The sequence below is a fragment of the Bufo bufo genome, chromosome 3 (genome assembly GCF_905171765.1).
Source record: "Bufo bufo chromosome 3, aBufBuf1.1, whole genome shotgun sequence".
NCBI lineage: Eukaryota > Metazoa > Chordata > Amphibia > Anura > Bufonidae > Bufo > Bufo bufo.
The window spans coordinates 619,455,592-619,475,584 of record NC_053391.1 but is presented as its reverse complement, the minus strand read 5'-3'; the positions used below and the strand labels follow the sequence as shown (position 1 = coordinate 619,475,584).

Here is a 19,993-nt window from a genome sequence, read left to right as displayed (position 1 = left end):
TCTAACAATGCATTTTCCATTATATGTATTTTCCAGGCCTGTATAATGTATTTGCTGTAATTTCCATGTACACCAGCAGGTGGCAGCAATATGTTCAGCAGACCATAGCCAGTTTAGTATATCTAGACTGGAATAGTATATTCCAGTCTAGCTCCCCCTCTTTGAGGAGGAGTGGAATGTTCCCACATGCTACCTCATGGGGAGGAGAAGGAAGTTAAGTGAGTGTGTTCCAGCTCTCCCTGCAAGGGGAAGGCTGTGTTGGTAGGAGCTCCCAGAAACAGGGATCCCAACCTAGGATCCAGCCTCGGCTGAGGCCAAGGATCACTCTTCTCAGCCTGAGTCATCTACCTCAGCTGGTGACAAGCAAGCAGCACCTCCAAGACTACAGATCTCCAGGAAGCTATTCCCTGCGAGCAGTCCTGAGAGTACAGATCCAGAAAACCAGGAGAAATCAAATTCCTCCTCAGCTAGTCAGGCCCACACCAAGCAGAAGACAGACAGAGCAGAAGATAGATACCTGCCAGATTCACTAGGCATATGAATAGAAGCAGAATACATATTGATTCCTGCCACATATTGCCAATACCTGCTGGGACCCAAGACCTATGCTGTAACTCGTATGGATTCAAGCTGCCAATTATTAAGTAAAGAGAAGTTGGATTATACCTCCAGTCTGGATCTCATTCATTACTACAAAGTTCCTCAATTACTCCTGCCAACCACACTCATTTTATTGCAAGTGAGCCAGGATCCAGGAGTCCAGCCATACCAAGGTAGGAGACACCGTTGACACAATACCTACTACACAGAGACATTATCCCCCTCTGGCATTCCTCATCTGAGTTATTACATCTTAAAGGGCCCTGTTACAGTACCTGCGCAAGCTGCAATTGGCGTCACGAACTACTTATAGACTTATATGCCCCTATCCTGACCCACTGCATCATTGGCCACCGTACCAGTGTCCTGCTCAGTGCATAAGGAAGAATGCAGGTCTGATTTGGGTGTCTGATCTGAGGTCTAATGAGGAATGGGGGTCTGATCAAAGGTCTAATAAGGTATGGAGGTCTGATTTGGGTGCCTGATCTGAGGTCTGATAGGGGTCTGATTTGAGATTGGATGAGGAATGGGGGTCTGATAAGGAATGAGGGTCTGATTTGGGGATATGATCTAAGGTCTGATGAAGCTTCGGGGTCTGATGGTGTAAAAAATATGTTTTTTTTTTTTTTAGGCTGAGAACTTTTGGGGCCATAAGCAAAATTACTGTGGGGGTCAGACAACCCCTTTAATGATAAAACCAATATCTAACCATATTAGTATATTACCATTTCCAGATAAAAATACTGTAATGTTGATTACTCCAATAAATAAACCTTTGCCATGTATGTTATAATGGGTAGCACAAACGCAGTATTTATGAGTTTTATACTGGAATTTTATTCACACACAGGGTATAAACCAATTTAGCACAGGCACTGTCGGCTAACTCAACATGTTTTGCCAATTTGACAATGTACTCAGAGGTCACTGCAATAGGCAATAGCCGAAACGTTGCACCACCTGGGTGAATAAAGGTTCACTTATTTTTTCATCTATCGGAGTGCTGCTCGTTTTTCCGGATTTATACAGTGGGGTAAGAAGCCTATTCCCCTTGGGACGTGCACCCTACTCTCTGCATTTATTTTCACCAGTGCCGCCATTTTTCTTGAACTATATATATATATATATATATATATATATATATCCACACACACACACACTATATGAAGAAAAGTATTGGGACACAACTCTTAATGACCGATCCTCAAGATGGGTCATCAGTATGTGAGTGATGGGGGTCTGACACTCAGCTTCTTAAGAACACACCGGCCTTGCCAAGCACAATACATTGTATAGCGGCTGTGCTATCACGCTCGGCCCCATAGAAGTAAATGGGGCTGAGAGTGATACCAAGCACAGTCGCTATACAATGTGTGGTGCTGGGGATAGGCCATCAGTATCAAAAGTCCAGAAAACCCCTTTAATCATTGAATTCAGGTGTTTCATTCGGACCCCTCAGAAGCTGCTGTCAATAGCGGTAACTGCATCTATCGGGTTAGCCGATCAGAGCCCCTGCGACAAAATTGTGGGGTAAGATCAGTTGCAATGGCAGCCTGGGGCTTTGGGAAGCCTTCCAGTCCTGTCATGGCAAGCTGCCTGGAAAAACGAAGCCCAACGAACTGCTCGACAGGCATCCTGTGAGAATCCCATATACTGTAATAGTATTCTATTACAGGTTATGGTACAAATGATCAGCAGATCATATGTTCAAGACACCTAAGCTAAAAAGTACAGTGTAAAAAAAGTTTTAAAAAATATTTTAAAAACCCACAGAGCTATTAAAATATTCAGAGATTTTTGGGAGAATTGCCAGCTAGTTACAATGTATTGTTTGCATTTTCTAATATGTGTAGTATATTTTAAACATGAAAAAATTATCACAATTGGTGTACATAAAAAACTGTAATTTTTCAGTAGTCCTTTGGAAAATCAAATGTGGGATCTGATTGGTTGCTACGGGCAACTAAGCCAGTTTTCATATACACCAGTTTTGAGAAATTTTCCTCACATTCTAGTAATATTATTTGGTAACCATACATTACCAGTAAATTAAGAGTTTTAGTTCCAGTCAAACTAGCTTCACCCATTTATGCCCTTACTTGACATGGCCGCCGGATGACTCACAAGCAGTGACGTCCACGGCCTGACTCGGGCTCCAATGAACACGTAATAACAGGTCAAGACCCTCGTAGCGGGGCGTCTGTTGCCGCCTGTATGAAGCGTTTATTAAATATCCGCTTTTTATGTTTAAAGATCAGATAACGCTTGTCAGCAGAGTGATTTACTCGCGATAAAGATTATGTGCATCGTGATAGTTTTTCTTTATAGTTGAAATTGTGCTGCTTCTGCGTACAGGCATAATCCAGGACAGCCCTTTATGTAAGTGACGTAGCCCTCGGTGTGGCCGCCGCTGCTGTGTTGGGCTGAGTGATTGATACTTTGCGGGGCGCTGATCCCGGGGTCCATACAACATGTGAGTATCTGGTGGGGAGCCCGTGGTCCATGTAATGCTGAGCAGTAACAGGACAGACCAGGCAGTGATCCATACACAGTGCTGATCATAGACACAGCTGGCATGTCAGTTCCTGTAGTATTAGCTGCCTGCCATTGGTGATGTATGTAGGGGCTCTGCTCAGATATTAGGGTACCCCAATCCTTAGTGTTCACTGGGTGAGTCCTTAAAGGGACCACTCAGTTTTATTTAGTGGGGTCTCCCCCTATGTTCAGCTGAGGGGTGAACAGCCGGGATGTTGCCCTCACATTCCCTTGTAGTGCCACACAGCGCCATTGTATTCAGTCATCATGGCTGTACGTGCCCTAGAGACTCAGCGCTCATGATAGTCCAAGAGGTGAAACCAGCCTAAGACACTGGAAGAGTAGGGTAGTCCGAAACGGGCAGTAGGTCATGTGATGTAACGGCAGACCCGAACCGGAGCTTGATGTACCCTATACTCATTTTTAAAGGGGTTCTCCAGGATTTCCATATTGATGGCCTGTCCTCGGGATAGGTCCTCAATATGAGATCGGCGGAGGTCCAACTCCCGTCACCCCACTGATCAGTTGTTTGAGGAAGAGCTCAGCTGAGTGCCGCCGCTGTGCTCGCTATTGCGTCTCAGCCCCATTCACTTGAATGGAACTGAGCTGCGCTTAGGTCATGTGACTGATGAATGGGACGTCACTGGCCTAGGTGAAGGCCTAAGCGTTCATGGAGCTCAGCGGCCTCTTCATACAGCCTAGTACGCTGAGAATGAGGACGCTGCGTGAGGGCTTACAATCTGCTAGGTAGGTGAGGTGAGGGTAGGTGCTCATCTGGCTGTGTGGTGGCCGCATGCTCATTGTAGGTGGTACGTTTTCCTGAAGAAGAAGGTTGCTTTTGAAGGTTTGGATGTTGGGGAGAGTCTGATGTCTGGGGTAGTGAGTTCCAGAGTAGGGGAGAGACACGTGAGAAATCCTGTAGACCATTCTGTGAGGAACAGAGGAGGAGGTTGTGTGGGGAGGTATCAGGAGATTAGGTCAGGGATGCCGAAACAATCATTTACAATCATGCGAATAGATGTCAAATAGGATGATGATCCAAGAAGATGCTTGACTTATCCTGTAGACTCACATTGGTCAAAAATGTTTAGTAAATGGATCAGTTGTCATCCTATTGTTCAACTGGACAGCAGATAGTCTCCCATTCTAGTCAGCATGGTCAGGCACGGTTGGTGTCCATCATGTGACGGATCCTGTACTGCCCTTGTTTTCATTTTTGGGTTCATGTGAAGGAACAGAAAGTCAGAAATATGATCACAGATGTGAACAGATCCTGACAGGAACTTGGCAAACATATGCTTTTGAGGCTCCTTGTACATTTGGCACACCTGCACTTCTCCAGGCACGTACATTAAACGTACGTAGAGGCCCCCATCATACTGACAAGAGGCCAGAAGAATGTTCTGTTAGGATGGTTTAGGTCGGGATACCATTTCTTTTAACCATATGGAATAGGACAGCAGACTGCACTTTACCATACAGAGGCATTTAGTACCGTGGACTCTCCTTAGATGTATATTAGGAGGTCCTCCTGATGGAGGCCTTAGACGGGCGATGTGGAATGCAATATGAAAAACCTCTAACCTTGAATGAAATCCCATTTAAAACCTCTGCATCTATCAAAGAATGTGTCCGAAAAAAAAATTAATAACTAAGGGACCCAAGTGTTTTGCGGTCTGCAAATTGCAGATCCACAAAACACGGACACTGGGGGCCGGTGCATGTGTCACTTGGGGAGAGATGGCAGCAGGATGCACAATGGGAAGCAGGCAGGCTGGCGGCATCATAGTGATGTTCTGGGAAAACTTGGGTCCTGGCATTCATGTGGACACCACCTACCTACGCAATGTGGCAGACCACTGTTCAGGAATGGTGGGAGGAACAAGATAGAGTTTAAGGTCATGCTTGGCAGATTCATCCGAACTGAGTCCGGCTGAACATCTGTGGGATGTGCTGGAAAAAAACACGTCTTATCCATGGACGTCTCTCTTCTCAACATACAGAGTCCGCTGCTAACATCTGGGTGGTAGATGCCACAGGAACCATCAGAGGTTGTAGAATCCATGCCTCCATGGGTTTCAGCAGTTTAGGTGGCATGAGGTGGACCTCTACAATAATAGTCAGTTGGGATCTTTGATATCTTGATATTTTTCCTCCACTCTTTGGATCACTACATGTATATTTTTTATGTCTGACTACTAGACAGTGGGTTAAGGAGGCTCCACATCTCATTGCTGCGGATGACACGTTGAGCGGCGCTAGTTTCACATGTACAGGAAATATTCTCTATAAAATGTTATTTTTGATGGACACCGATATAGGACGGTGAAATGTTAGCCGCTTTCAGTGTAACTATTAGAATTTGTAGAAGAAAAGAAAATGTCAGCGCAGTAATCACTGAAATGCTCTTCTTATTGTAGGTCAAAGGTTACGTTTAAAATTACTCTTACGGCGGACCCCCGACTTCCTTATAAAGTGTAAGTATCCATCCCTGTACCAGTCCCTGTGGATAAGCCATGAATGTCTACGCGGTGAAAAGCCCTTTGCTGTTACCATGCTCCTTATCAATAGCATTTGCCCCAATATATAGACAGCATCAGAGTGTGTAGGGACATGCCCTATGGACACGGGGAATGGTAAGAACTAGTTTTCTTAAATTGCGGAACGAATGCGGACCCAAATTACGGACGTGTGAATGGACCCTTATTCACACATTTCCCAGAGGAAGAGCAGAGGGACAATACAGGAACACAGTGCAGAGATGTAAGTCTAGCTCATGGGTCAGCAACCTCCGACGCTCCAGCTGTTGTGAAACCACGATTCCCAGCATGCTCGGCTGTTCTCGAAACTCCTGTACAAGGGAGCGGAGCACGCTAGGAGTTGTAGTTTCACAACAGCTAGTATCAGAAGTTGCTGCTCCAGATTTATTGTATGGGGAAGAATTTACTAAAACGGACATGTCAGGAGAAAGTCATGTTTTAAGGGAATTTGTCACAGTCACAGCTTCCCCTGTGCAGCCCTCCTGAACGGGGACACTCCCAACAATAAGTGTCACGTGTGTAACCTGGGCGGCCCTCTTAACGGCATGTGTCCACATGGCCACATTATTATTACTGCAGCCTGTTGTAAGTCATAAGGCTTAAAGGGGTTATTCGGGAATTAATATTGATCACCTATTCTCAGGACCTCCACCGACCAGCTGAAGAGGCCGGGCACATCATGAGCATCAAAGCCTCTTCCTAGGCCATGTGATATAAAATAAATGAAAAAAGAGGGAGCGTATGTTAGGTAATTTAGGAAAATCGAAAGGGTTTAAATTGGATATGGAAGGAAACAGAGGAGTGGAAAAAGAAAGGAGAGATGAGAAGGGTTAGGTGAAGAGGACAAGATAGGGGGAGAGGGGCACCTGTGAAGGGGAAAAGGATTGTGAATAGATCTATTTGTGGATCTAGGAAGGGCAAGAAGGAAAGAAATGATGTGCGAGGTGTAGGCGCCACGGGATACCCACGGATATGATGAGAAAAGACCAAGAAAAAAGAGGTAATTGACACTACTTAGGGCTGCTCACACCCAATTGGACTAATAGTCATCAGCGGCCTGACTTGCAGGTCGCAGCATGCAAATAGATAAGCGAAAAAAAAAACTGAGGTCAAGGCAATGCAGGCTATACCAAATTCAGATAATTTGCAGATATCCAATTCGCCAGGCCACTTCCTTTTCTGACCCCTACCAACTACAGAGGACCTGTGACCCGCAAAAAGGGGAGAGGGAGAATGGAGGACTAGCGCGTCGAACAGAGAGCAATGTAAAATATAGGTGAAGGGAACACCACTGGTATGGTCACATAAGCAGTGTGCACCTACACTTGGGATCTGTCGACCACTGTGCGGTCCTTCAACCAACAGAAAATAGGACGAGATATCTCGTGCATTGGAGAGATAATCATAACACAATCTTGTGTACTACTCACGTCACTAGGGGGTGTTTGGCGCAAGATAACCTCAAGACACTTAACGCCAAGAGACCCCCCCTCGCCGAGATCGCCTGTAGTATGGTAGTCTCCTCGTGTTCTCAGATAAGGATGACCCGCTGGCCTGCTCATGTAATACGGTAATACTTTAATATATAAGCGCAACGCGTTTCGGGGTATTGACAGTGACCCCTTCCTCAGGAGCATTACATGTTAATTAATTGAGGTTATCTTGTGCCAAACCCCCCCCCCCCCCCCCCCCGTGACGTGAGTAGTACACAAGATTGTGTTACGATTATTTCTGCAATGCACGAGATATCTCGTCCTATTTTCTATTGGTTGAATGACCCCACAGTGGTCGACAGATCCCAGTGTTTATGTGACCATACCAGTGGTGTTCCCTTCACCTATATTTTACATTGCTCTCTGTTCGACACGCTAGTCCTCCATTCTCCCTCTCCCCTTTTTGCGGGTCACAGGTCCTGTAGGGGTCAGAAAAGGGGGGGGGGGGTGGCCTGGCGAATTGGATATCTGCACTGTATCGTACCTGTAATTAAATGATCTGAATTTGGTATAGCTCATTGCCTTGACCTCAGGCTCTCCACTGACCTATTCAATAGTTGTTTTTTTCCGCTTATCTATAGGCCATATGATGTCAGCTTACATCCATCACATGGCGCTGTATCCTCTTCAGTGTTTACTTGCGCGCCAACTCTATTGTAGCGGCGGTGCAGGGTAATTACAGCTTCCTCCATCATTCAATTGAATGGGCTGAACCGCCGTCATTACACTGTACTGCCGCTATAAGGGGGACGACGTGCAGGTAAACATTGACGAGAACGCAGCGCTGACACACGCCCTTCAGACAGCTGATCGGCAGGGTGTCGGGAGTCAGACCCATGCCGAGCTTATATTGATGACCTATCCTAAAGATTGGTCATCAAAATCTGTAGCCTGCACGTCCCTCTTAACTGATTACAACATTACAATATACTCAGGTATAAGGGTCATATAATGTAGTAATAAGCTTACACATATACCGTAACTAGAGACAGGTGGAGCCCCGTTTGCAAAAACCCGCCCCCACTGTGATATGCAGATGGCTCTGGGCCCCATCTTTTCCCTCGCAAGTCAACTGGTGTCAGAGGAGAAATTGCTTGGAATCTAATCCTTGCATCATAGTTGGAACCAGTAGCCTCCCCGCTGATGGCAGTACTGCTGCTGGAGCCTTCTTATTGACTGGTTGACCAAAAAGGAATATTCTTATTATATATTATAATATATTATTCAATATGGCACCCACATATTCACCAGCGGTGTTCTAAGGCCCCTTTCACACGAGCGAGTATTCCACGCGGATGCGATGCGGGAGGTGAACGCATTGCACCCGCACTGAATACCGACCCATTCATTTCTATGGGGCTGTTCACATGAGCGGTGATTTTCACGCATCACTTATGCGTTGCGTGAAAATCGCAGCATGTTCTATATTCTGCGTTTTTCACGCAACACAGGCCCCATAGAAGTGAATGGGGTTGCGTGAAAATCGCAAGCATCTGCAAGCAAGTGCGGATGCTGTGCGATTTTCACGCACGGTTGCTAGGAGACGATCGGGATGGAGACCCGATCATTATTATTTTCCCTTATAACATGGTTATAAGGGAAAATAATAGCATTCTGAATACAGAATGCAAAGTATAATAGCACTGGAGGGGTTAAAAAAATAAATAAATAATTAACTCACCTGCTAGTTTCACACTTGCGGCAGGACGGATCCGACATGCTGTTCACCATGTCGGATCCGTCCTGTGGCTGTTTCGCCGTGCCCCCGGGCCGCCGCTCCGTCCCCATTGACTATAATGGGGACGGGGGCGGAGCTCCGGCGCAGCACGGCGGTGCACGGAGAAAGACGCCGGACTAAAAAACCTGACATGCAGTAATTTTAGTCCGGCGGCCTTAAGCCGTGCTGCGCCAGAGCTCCGCCCCCCGTCCCCATTATAGTCAATGGGGACGGAGCGGCGGCCCGGGGGCACGGCGAAACAGCCACAGGACGGATCCGACATGGTGAACAGCATGTCGGATCCGTCCTGCCGCAAGTGTGAAAGTACCCTCAATCCACTTGCTCGCGTAGCCCGGCATCTCCTTGTGTCTCCTTTGTTGAAGGACCTGTGGTGAGCATTAATTATAGTTCAAGGACCTGTGATGACGTCACTCCGGTCATCACATGGTACGTCACATGGTAAAAGATCATGTGACGTACCATGTGATGACCGGAGTGATGTCATCACAGGTCCTTGAACTATAATTAATGCTCACCACAGGTCCTTCAACAAAGGAGACACAAGGAGATGCCGGGCTACGCGAGCAAGTGGATTAAGGTGAGTTAAATTTTATTTTTTATTTTTTTAACCCCTCCAGCGCTATTTTACTTTGCATTCTGTATTCAGAATGCTATTATTTTCCCTTATAACCATGTTATAAGGGAAAATAATACAATCCACAGAACACCGATCCCAAGCCCGAACTTCTGTGAAGAAGTTCGGGTTTGGGTACCAAACACGCACGATTTTTCTCACGCGAGTGCAAAACGCATTACAATGTTTTGCACTCGTGCGGAAAAATCGCGGGTGTTCCCGCAACGCACCCGCACATTTTTCCGCAACGCCCGTGTGAAAGAGGCCTAAGAATTGAAAGCTCAGTCCTTGTCCCCAATGGAGCTTGCAGTCTAATTTTCCCATCCCCAGCATTTATAAGCCCTTTAAGGCTATGTTCACACGTGACTTTCCATCACAGATTTGCGTGTGAAACATCTGCAGTGTATTTCGGTACCAACAAGGCGGACAGGTTGTACAAAACATCCTGTACCTGCTACAGAAGAAACCTGCACTTAACGCGATGTGCATGCCCATTTATATTGCGGTACAGAGGGTGAAACCCCCAGCAGGTTTTCTGCTGCGGAAAATTAACGGTAGTCCCGTCCCATGTGGACCCAGAAACAGCAGAGTTTTGTCTGTGGGCTGTTTGTATTGTAGTCAACTGAATGTGGACACAGAACAGCGAATGGTGCTATTTTTGAGCAGGAAACACACAGAACGGTGAGGGGTGCTATTTCTGGGTGGGAAGCACACAGACACAGACCAGCGAGGGGCACTATTTAAGGAGTGTGAGGAAGCACACAGAACAGTGAGTGGCGCTATTTCTGGAGTGGGGGGAAATCACACAGAATAGTGAGTGGCGCTATTTATGGAGTGGGGGGGAAGCACACAGACACAGAACAATGAGTGGTGCAATTTCTGGGGGGGGGGAAGCACACAGAAAGGGAGAGTGGCGCTATTTCTGGAGCGGAGCGCACAGACACAGAACGGTAAGTGGTGTTATTTTTGGGGAGGAAACACTGAACAGTGAGTGGTGCTTTTTTTTGGGGGGGGGGGGTACACAGACAGAGAACGGCGACTGGTGCTATTTCTGGGGAGGAAGCACACAGACACAGAACAGTCAGTGAGTGATGCTATTTCTCGGGGGGGGGGAAGCGCACAGAATGGGGAGTGGCGCTATTTCTGGGGGGTGGGGGAGTACATAGACAGAGAACGGCGACTGGTGCTATTTCTGGGCGGGGGGAGGGAATGCACAGGTCTTTTTCTCTACTCTTTCTCATATATCCCGTGTAAGTATGTTTATGGCGTATAGCCTAGCCCTAGTATGATGAGGAATATGCAGAGAACATAAATCCACGCAGCTTCATGGTTGTCTTTAATTCCTATTTGCAGGATGTGCGTCCCGGAGAGCACACCATTCACAGCAGTATTGAAGTTTGCCGCAGAGGAGGTAGGTACGGTGCTAATAGGACACTGATGGGTCACAGCGACTACGCCATATTCCAGCGCAGCGTACTGAAGCCACTGTGGATATCTAGCCGCTGTTTTCGTGCCATTGACAGTCACCTGCTGCTCCTCGTTTCCAATTTGTGGATCATTTCCTGTGGCATTTGTGAATCTCCCATTATGTGCTTATACGAGATGGGCTAAGCAAATGAGGGAAGTCGGCTGGAAAAGATTGTTTCCTGCTCCTTTTTGACGGCTGATTAAAATGTCAGCGCAGGAGCAGGTTTCCATAGCAACCTTTATTGTGCTGGTGACATGAAGATTCTGACAGGCGTTCCCCCCCTACCCGTCCCTTGCAGCAGCTCGTGACCAGCTAGATGCCGGATTCACACCTGGGGACTAATCTGAATCCTAAGAAATATACCTAGTGGGGAAAAAATGCAATGCTATAAAAGATGTACGGTCATGAACTTGTAATACGGTATTTTTAGAGGGCATGATGTATAACCATGCGATGTTACAGAGTCTAGCCGGACATGTGCGATCCTCTGGCCAAATGCTATCTGTTTTGCCTCAGTGGAGCCATGTTATATCGATTACAGTGCCCGTAGGTGCTGCCAACTAACTTTCCACAGACTCTGAATGACATAGTTATGCAGAGGATCATTCCATGACTGTATATTTCTACTCCATTTAGTGTTTGAGGGATGCTGGGAGACAGTGCTTAAGGGACTTTAATGGCTGCCCAAAGTAGTTGTCACTAAGCATCAGATAGACTAAGAAAGTTTATGAACAAGTGATTTTATGGGAAATGCTCTTAACCCCTTAAGGACCGGGCTCATTTTCACCTTAAGGACCAGGCCATTTTTTGCAAATCTGACCAGTGTCACTTTAAGTGCTCATAACTTTAAAACGCTTTGACTTATCCAGGCCATTCTGAGATTGTTTTTTCGTCACATATTGTACTTCATGACACTGGTAAAATGAAGTCAAAAAAATAATTTTCTTTGCACAAAAAAATACCTAATTTACCAAAAATTTGAAAAAAATTAGCAAATTTCAAAGTTTCAGTTTCTCTACTTCTGTAATACATAGTAATACCCCAAAAAATTGTGATGACTTTACATTCCCCATATGTCTACTTCATGTTTGAATTGTTTTGGGAATGATATTTTATTTTTTGGGGATGTTACAAGGCTTAGAAGTTTAGAAGCAAATCTTGAAATTTTTCAGAAATTTACAAAAACTCAATTTTTAGCGACCAGTTCAGGTCTGAAGTCACTTTGCAAGGCTTACATAATAGAAACCACCCAAAAATGACCCCATCTAAGAAACTACACCCCTCAAGGTATTCAAAACTGATTTTGCATACATTGTTAACCCTTTAGGTGTTGCACAAGAGTTATTGGCAAATGGGGAGGAAATTTGAGAATTTCATATTTTTGTCAAATTTTTCATTTTAACCCATTTTTTCCACTAACAAAGCAAGGGTTAACAGCCAAACAAGATTGTATCTTTATTGCCCTGACTCTGCCGTTTACAGAAACACCCAATATGTGACCGTAAACTACTGTACGGCCACACAGCGGGGCGTAGAGTGAAAGGTGCGCCGTTTGGTTTTTGGAAGGCTGATTTTTATGGACTGGTTTTTTGACACCATGTCCCATTTGAAGCCCCCTTAAGCACCCCTAGAGGAGAAACTCCCTAAAAGTGACCCCATCTAAGAAACTACACCCCTCAAGGTATTCAAAACTGATTTTACATACGTCGTTAACCCTTTAGGTGTTGCACAAGAGTTATTGGCAAATGGGGATGAAATTTGAGAATTTCATTTTTTTGCCTAATTTTCAATTTTAACCCATTTTTTCCACTAACAAAGCAAGGGTTAACAGCCAAACAAGATTGTATCTTTATTGCCCTGACTCTGCCGTTTACAGAAACACCCCATATGTGGCCGTAAACTACTGTACGGCCACACAGTAGGGCGTAGAGTGAAAGGTGCGCGGTTTGGTTTTTGGAAGCCAGATTTTGCTGGACTGGTTTTTTGACACCATGTCCCATTTTAAGCCCCCCTGATGCACCCCTAGATTAGAAATTCCATAAAAGTGACCCCATCTAAGAAACTACACCCCTCAAGGTATTCAAAACTGATTTTACAAACTTTGTTAACCCTTTAGGTGTTGCACAAGATTTAATGGAAAATAGAGACACAATTTCAAAATTTCACATTTTTGGCAGATTTTCCATTTTAATATTTTTTTTCCAGTTACAAAGCAAGGGTTAACAGCCAAACAAAACTCAATATTTATGGCCCTTATTCTGTAGTTTACAGAAACACCCCATATGTGGTCGTAAACCGCTGTACGGGCACACGGCAGGGTGCAGAAGGAAAGGAATTCCATACGGTTTCTGGAAGGCAGGTTTTGCTGGACTGTTTTTTTTTACACCATGTCCCATTTGAAGCCCCCCTGATGCACCCCTAGAGTAAAAACTCCAAAAAAGTGACTCCATTTTAGAAACTACGGGATAGGGTGGCAGTTTTGTTGGTACTAGTTTAGGGTACATATGATTTTGGTTGCTCTATATTACACTTTTTGTGCAGCAAGGTAAAAAGAAATAGCTTTTTTGGCACGTTTTTTTTTTTTGTTATTTACAACATTCATCTGACAGGTTAGATCATGTGGTATTTTTATAGAGCAGGTTGTCGCGGACGCGGCGATACCTAATATGTATACATTTTTTTTTATTTATGTAAGTTTTATACAATAACTTCATTTTTAAAACCAAAAAAATGTTTTAGTGTCTCCATATTCTAAGAGCCATAGTTTTTTCAGTTTTTGGGCGATTATCTTGAGTAGGGTCTCATTTTTTGCGGGATGAGATGACGGTTTGATTGGCACTATTTTGGGGTGCATATGACTTTTTGATCGCTTGCTATTACACTTTTTGTGACGTAAGATGGCGAAAAATGGCTTTTTTTACACTGTTTTTATTTTTATTTTTTTACGGTGGTCATCTGAGGGGTTAGGTCATGTGATATTTTTATAGAGCCGGTCGATACGGACGCGGCGATACCTAATATGTATACTTTTTTTTTATTTATGTAAGTTTTACAGAATGAGTTCATTTTTGAAAAAAAAAAATCATGTTTTAGTGTCTCCATAGTCTAAGAGCCATAGTTTTTTCAGCTTTTGGGCGATTATCTTGAGTAGGGTCTCATTTTTTGCGGGATGAGATGACGGTTTGATTGGTACTATTTTGGCGTACATGCGACTTTTTTGATCACTTTTATTACCTTTTTTGGGAAGTAAGGTGGGCAAAATTTCAATTTTCTCATAGTTTTTATTTTTTTATTTTTATGGCGTTCACCGTGCGGGGAAAGTAACATGACCGTTTTATAGATCAGGTCGTTACGGACGCGGCGATACCTAATATGTGTAGTTTATTTTATTTTTTTAATTTTTATTCAGTGATAAATGTTTTTTTTTTAATCTTAACTTTTTTCACTTTTTTTTACATTTTTGTGACCCAGACCCACTTGGTTCTTGAAGATCCAGTGGGTCTGATGTCTGTATAATACAGTACAGTACAATATATATTGTTCTGTACTGTATTTTACTTACACTGAACAGATCTGTGCTTTTAGCACAGATCTGTTCAGCACCATGGACAGCAGGACGCCTGAGCAGGCGTCCTGTTGCCATGGGAACCCTCCCCGTCTGCTCAGAACTTCGCAGACGGGGAAGGGTAAGCACGGGGCTGAGGGGGGCTCTCTGGGGGCTCTCTCCCTCTCCATCGGGGGGCTGCAAAGGCACAGCAGCCCCCCGATGGAGAGGGAGGGAGCTCCCTGACCGATGACAGTTAACTTTTTCCATACAGCGGTCCGTACGGACCGCGGTATGGAAAGGGTTAAACGGCTGACATCTTCACAGATGTCAGCCGTTTATACCAGGGTGCCAGCAATGTGCTGGCACCCTGGTACAACCACTAGAAGCCAACGATCGTTCATGGGGAGGCGGGCGGGGGATCGCGATCCCGCCTTCCGCACCACCCGCCTCCCGCAACGCCCCCACCGCCTGCGACACCCCCCCCCCCCCCCCGCACCACCCTCCGGCATAAAATCGTGCAGGGGTGCAGGGGGGGGTGAAAAATATTTATTTTAGCCACTCTAAAGTTTCTGATCCCCGCGGTCAGGGACCGCGGCGATCAGAAACTGCAAAAAGCGCAGCAAACCGCAGGTCTGAATTGACCTGCGGTTTGCTGCGATCGCCGATACGGGGGGGTCAAATGACCCCCCCCCTGCATTGTTACGGGATGCCGGCTGAATGATTTCAGCCGAAATCCCGTTCCAATTAACCCCTGGGGCGCCGGAATACAGATTTTAAGTCAGGACGTACCGGTACGTCCTGGGTCCTTAACCACCTCAGCCCCCATGGCTTAAACACCCTGAAAGACCAGGCCACTTTTTACACTTCTGACCTACACTACTTTCACCGTTTATTGCTCGGTCATGCAACTTACCACCCAAATGAATTTTACCTCCTTTTCTTCTCACTAATAGAGCTTTCATTTGGTGGTATTTCATTGCTGCTGACATTTTTACTTTTTTTGTTATTAATCGAAATTTAACGATTTTTTTTGCAAAAAAATGACATTTTTCACTTTCAGTTGTAAAATTTTGCAAAAAAAAACGAGATCCATATAGAAATTTTGCTCTAAATTTATAGTTCTACATGTCTTTGATAAAAAAAAAAATGTTTGGGTAAAAAAAAAAATGGTTTGGGTAAAAGTTATAGCGTTTACAAACTGTGGTACAAAAATGTGAATTTCCGCTTTTTGAAGCAGCTCTGACTTTCTGAGCACCTGTCATGTTTCCTGAGGTTCTACAATGCCCAGTCAGTACAAACACCCCACAAATGACCCCATTTCTGAAAGTAGACACCCTAAGGTATTCACTGATGGGCATAGTGAGTTCATAGAACTTTTTATTTTTTGTCACAAGTTAGCGGAAAATGATGATTTTTTTTTTTTTTCTTACAAAGTCTCATATTCCACTAACTTGTGACAAAAAATAAAAAGTTCTATGAACTCACTATGCCCATCAGCGAATACCTTGGGGTCTCTTCTTTCCAAAATGGGGTCACTTGTGGGGTAGTTATACTGCCCTGGCATTCTAGGGGCCCAAATGTGTGGTAAGGAGTTTGAAATCAAATTCTGTAAAAAATGACCTGTGAAATCCGAAAGGTGCTCTTTGGAATATGGGCCCCTTTGCCCACCTAGGCTGCAAAAAAGTGTCACACATCTGGTATCCCCGTACTCAGGAGAAGTTGAGGAATGTGTTTTGGGGTGTCTTTTTACATATACCCATGCTGGGTGAGATAAATATCTTGGTCAAATGACAACTTTGTATAAAAAAATGGGAAAAGTTGTCTTTTGCCAAGATATTTCTCTCACCCAGCATGGGTATATATAAAATGACACCCCAAAACACATTCCCCACCTTCTCCTGAGTACAGAGATACCAGATGTGTGACACTTTTTTGCAGCCTAGGTGGGCAAAGGGGCCCATATTCCAAAGAGCACCTTTCGGATTTCACAGGTCATTTTTTACAGAATTTGATTTCAAACTCCTTACCACACATTTGGGCCCCTAGAATGCCAGGGCAGTATAACTACCCCACAAGTGACCCCATTTTGGAAAGAAGAGACCCCAAGGTATTCGCTGATGGGCATAGTGAGTTCATGGAAAAAAAAAAAATTTTGTCACAAGTTAGTGGAATAGGAGACTTTGTATGAAAAAAAAAAAAAATCATCATTTTCCACTAACTTGTGACAAAAAATAAAAAATTCTAGGAACTTGCCATGCCCCTCACGGAATACCTTGGGGTGTCTTCTTTCCAAAATGGGGTCACTTGTGGGGTAGTTATACTGCCCTGGCATTTTCCAGGGGCCCTAATGTGTGGTAAGTAGGTAAATGACCTGTGAAATCCGAAAGGTGCTCTTTGGAATGTGGGCCCCTTTGCCCACCTAGGCTGCAAAAAAGTGTCACACATCTGGTATCTCCGTACTCAGGAGAAGGTGGGGAATGTGTCATTTTACATATACCCATGCTGGGTGAGAGAAATATCTTGGCAAAAGACAACTTTTCCCATTTTTTTTATACAAAGTTGGCATTTGACCAAGATATTTATCTCACCCAGCATGGGTATATGTAAAATGACACCCCAAAACATATTCCCCAACTTCTGCTGAATACGGAGATACCACATGTGTGACACTTTTTTGCAGCCTAGGTGGGCAAAGGTGCCCAAATTCCTTTTAGGAGGGCATTTTTAGACATTTGGATACCAGACTTCTTCTCACGCTTTGGGGCCCCTAAAATGCCAGGGCAGTATAAATACCCCACATGTGACCCCATTTTGGAAAGAAGACACCCCAAGGTATTCAATGAGGGGCATGGCGAGTTCATTGAAAAAAAAATAATTTTGGCACAAGTTAGCGGAAATTGATTTTTTGGATTTTGTTCTCACAAAGTCTCCCTTTCCGCTAACTTGGGACAAAAATTTCAATCTTTCATGGACTCAATATGCCCCTCAGCGAATACCTTGGGGTGTCTTCTTTCCAAAATGGTGTTATTTGTGGGGTGTTTGTACTGCCCTGGCATTTGAGGGTCTCCGCAATCATTACATGTATGCCCAGCATTAGGAGTTTCTGCTATTCTCCTTATATTGAGCATACGGGTAATGAGATTTTTTTCTTCCGTTCAGCCTCTGGGCTGAAAGAAAAAAATGAACGGCACAGATTTCTTCATTCGCATCGATCAATGTGGATGAAAAAATCTCTGCCAAAAAAAGAAAAAGGAGGGGAAAGGCGTCTGCCAGGACATAGGAGCTCCGCCCAACATCCATACCCACTTCAGCTCGTATGCCCTGGCAAACCCGATTTCTCCATTCACATCAATCGATGTGGATGAATAAATCATTGCCGGGATTTATTTTTTTTATATATACAAAGTGTTTGCCAAAGTATATGAACACCGCCACCTCCTCAGCTCATATGCCTCGGCAAACATATCTTTTACTGCAGAGGAGAAATCTCGTCTTGCAGCGCCGCATACACCGACTTGCGTGTAATCTGACAGCAGCGCAATGCTTCTGTCCGAATGCACATCAGTGCTGCAGCTGGTCGATCGGTTGGTCCACCTGGAAGGTAAAAAAAACAAAACAAAAAAGAAAAAACCAGGCCGCAAAGCAATAACTTTATTAACTTTAGAACAGAACATATTAACTTTTTTAACTTTTTTACTTACCGGTAATTTTTTTTTTGTTTAGTTTTTTTTACCTTTATAGAACAAACCTCTCCTTCCCCATGGGACAATGTGCAAAGCGCAAATCGCCCAAAGATGTGGCGAAGTACGTTATGCACTTTATCCCAGGTGAAAGGAGAGGTTTGCAGCAGCTGAGAGTAAAAGGGCCCTAATAGCCCTGTGTGCCTGTCCTGTGAGATGCAATCCCTATGCTAGGTGTACCTGTGTGTGGTACTTCCGGAAACACTCTCCATAGCATAGGGCAGGGTGGTCCGGACAGTCAGGACAGAAATAGCGGGTGTCACGCCTTATTCCACTCCTGCTACAGACACGACATCTTTTTCGGGGTGACGGTTGGGTTGAGGTACCAGGAACGACACTGGGGAAATGTCGCTCGTGTAGACGGCTAACTACACTGGGGGATGGGGCCACGGAACCTCCTGGGTAAAGGAGGTTCTCGATGATCTCTTCCTGGAATTTGAGGAAAGATCGTGTTCTCCCAGCCTTACTGTAGAGAACAAAACTATTGTAGAGCGCCAATTGAATTAAATATACAGACACCTTCTTATACCAGCGTCTGGTTCTGCGGGAAACTAAATACGGAGACAACATCTGGTCATTGAAGTCCACCCCTCCCATGAGCGCATTATAGTCGTGGACACAGAGGGGCTTTTCAATGACACGGGTTGCTCGCTCAATTTGGATTGTCGTGTCTGCGTGAATGGAGGAGAGCATGTAAACGTCACGCTTGTCTCTCCATTTCACCGCGAGCAGTTCTTCGTTACACAAGGCAGCCCTCTCCCCCCTTGCAAGACGGGTGGTTACAAGCCGTTGGGGGAAGCCCACGCGACTAGTTCGCGCGGTGCCACAGGCGCAAATCCGTTCTAGAAACAAATGCCTAAAGAGGGCCACACTTGTGTAAAAATTGTCCACATAAAGATGGTACCCCTTGCCGAATAAGGGTGACACCAAGTCCCAGACTGTCTTCCCACTGCTCCCCAGGTAGTCAGGGCAACCGACCGGCTCCAGGGTCTGATCTTTTCCCTCATAGATCCGAAATTTGTGGGTATAGCCTGTGGCCCTTTCACAGAGCTTATACAATTTGACCCCATACCGGGCACGCTTGCTTGGGATGTACTGTTTGAAGCCAAGGCGCCCGGTAAAATGTATTAGGGACTCGTCTACGCAGATGTTTTGCTCGGGGGTATACAAATCTGCAAATTTCTGGTTGAAATGGTCTATGAGGGGCCGAATTTTGTGGAGCCGGTCAAAAGCTGGGTGGCCTCTGGGACGGGAGGTGGTGTTGTCGCTAAAATGCAGGAAACGGAGGATGGTCTCAAATCGTGTCCTGGACATAGCAGCAGAGAACATGGGCATGTGATGAATCGGGTGCGTTGACCAATATGACCGCAATTCATGCTTTTTTGTCAGGCCCATGTTGAGGAGAAGGCCCAAAAAAATTTTAATTTCGGAAACTTGGACTGGTTTCCACTGGAAAGGCTGGGCATAAAAGCTTCCCGGGTTGGCGGATATAAATTGTGTGGCATACTGGTTGGTCTCTGCCACGACTAAGTCCAAGAGCTCCGCAGTCAAGAACAGCTCAAAAAATCCCAGGGCCGAACCGATTTGAGCCGTCTCAACCCGAACTCCAGACTGGGCGGTGAAAGGGGGAACTACAGGTGCGGCTGAAGTTGGTGACTGCCAATCAGGGTTTGCCAGCACCTCAGGGATTCTAGGGGCTCTACGGGCCTGTCTGTGCGG

The 19,993-nt window shown here is 45.1% G+C and overlaps 1 protein-coding gene across 1 annotated transcript in view; it reads left to right on the top strand.

Moving 5' to 3' along the window:
- The first annotated feature begins 2,948 nt into the window (after positions 1–2,948).
- Positions 2,949–19,993, top strand: part of UFM1 (ubiquitin fold modifier 1) — a 29,149-nt gene continuing 12,104 nt past the window's right edge. The window contains exons 1-3 of the mRNA XM_040426094.1: positions 2,949–3,073; positions 5,556–5,612; positions 10,873–10,930. Coding sequence (XP_040282028.1) covers positions 3,072–3,073; positions 5,556–5,612; positions 10,873–10,930 — 117 coding nt within the window. The 5' untranslated portion in view covers positions 2,949–3,071. The remainder of the gene's footprint in view (positions 3,074–5,555; positions 5,613–10,872; positions 10,931–19,993) is intronic.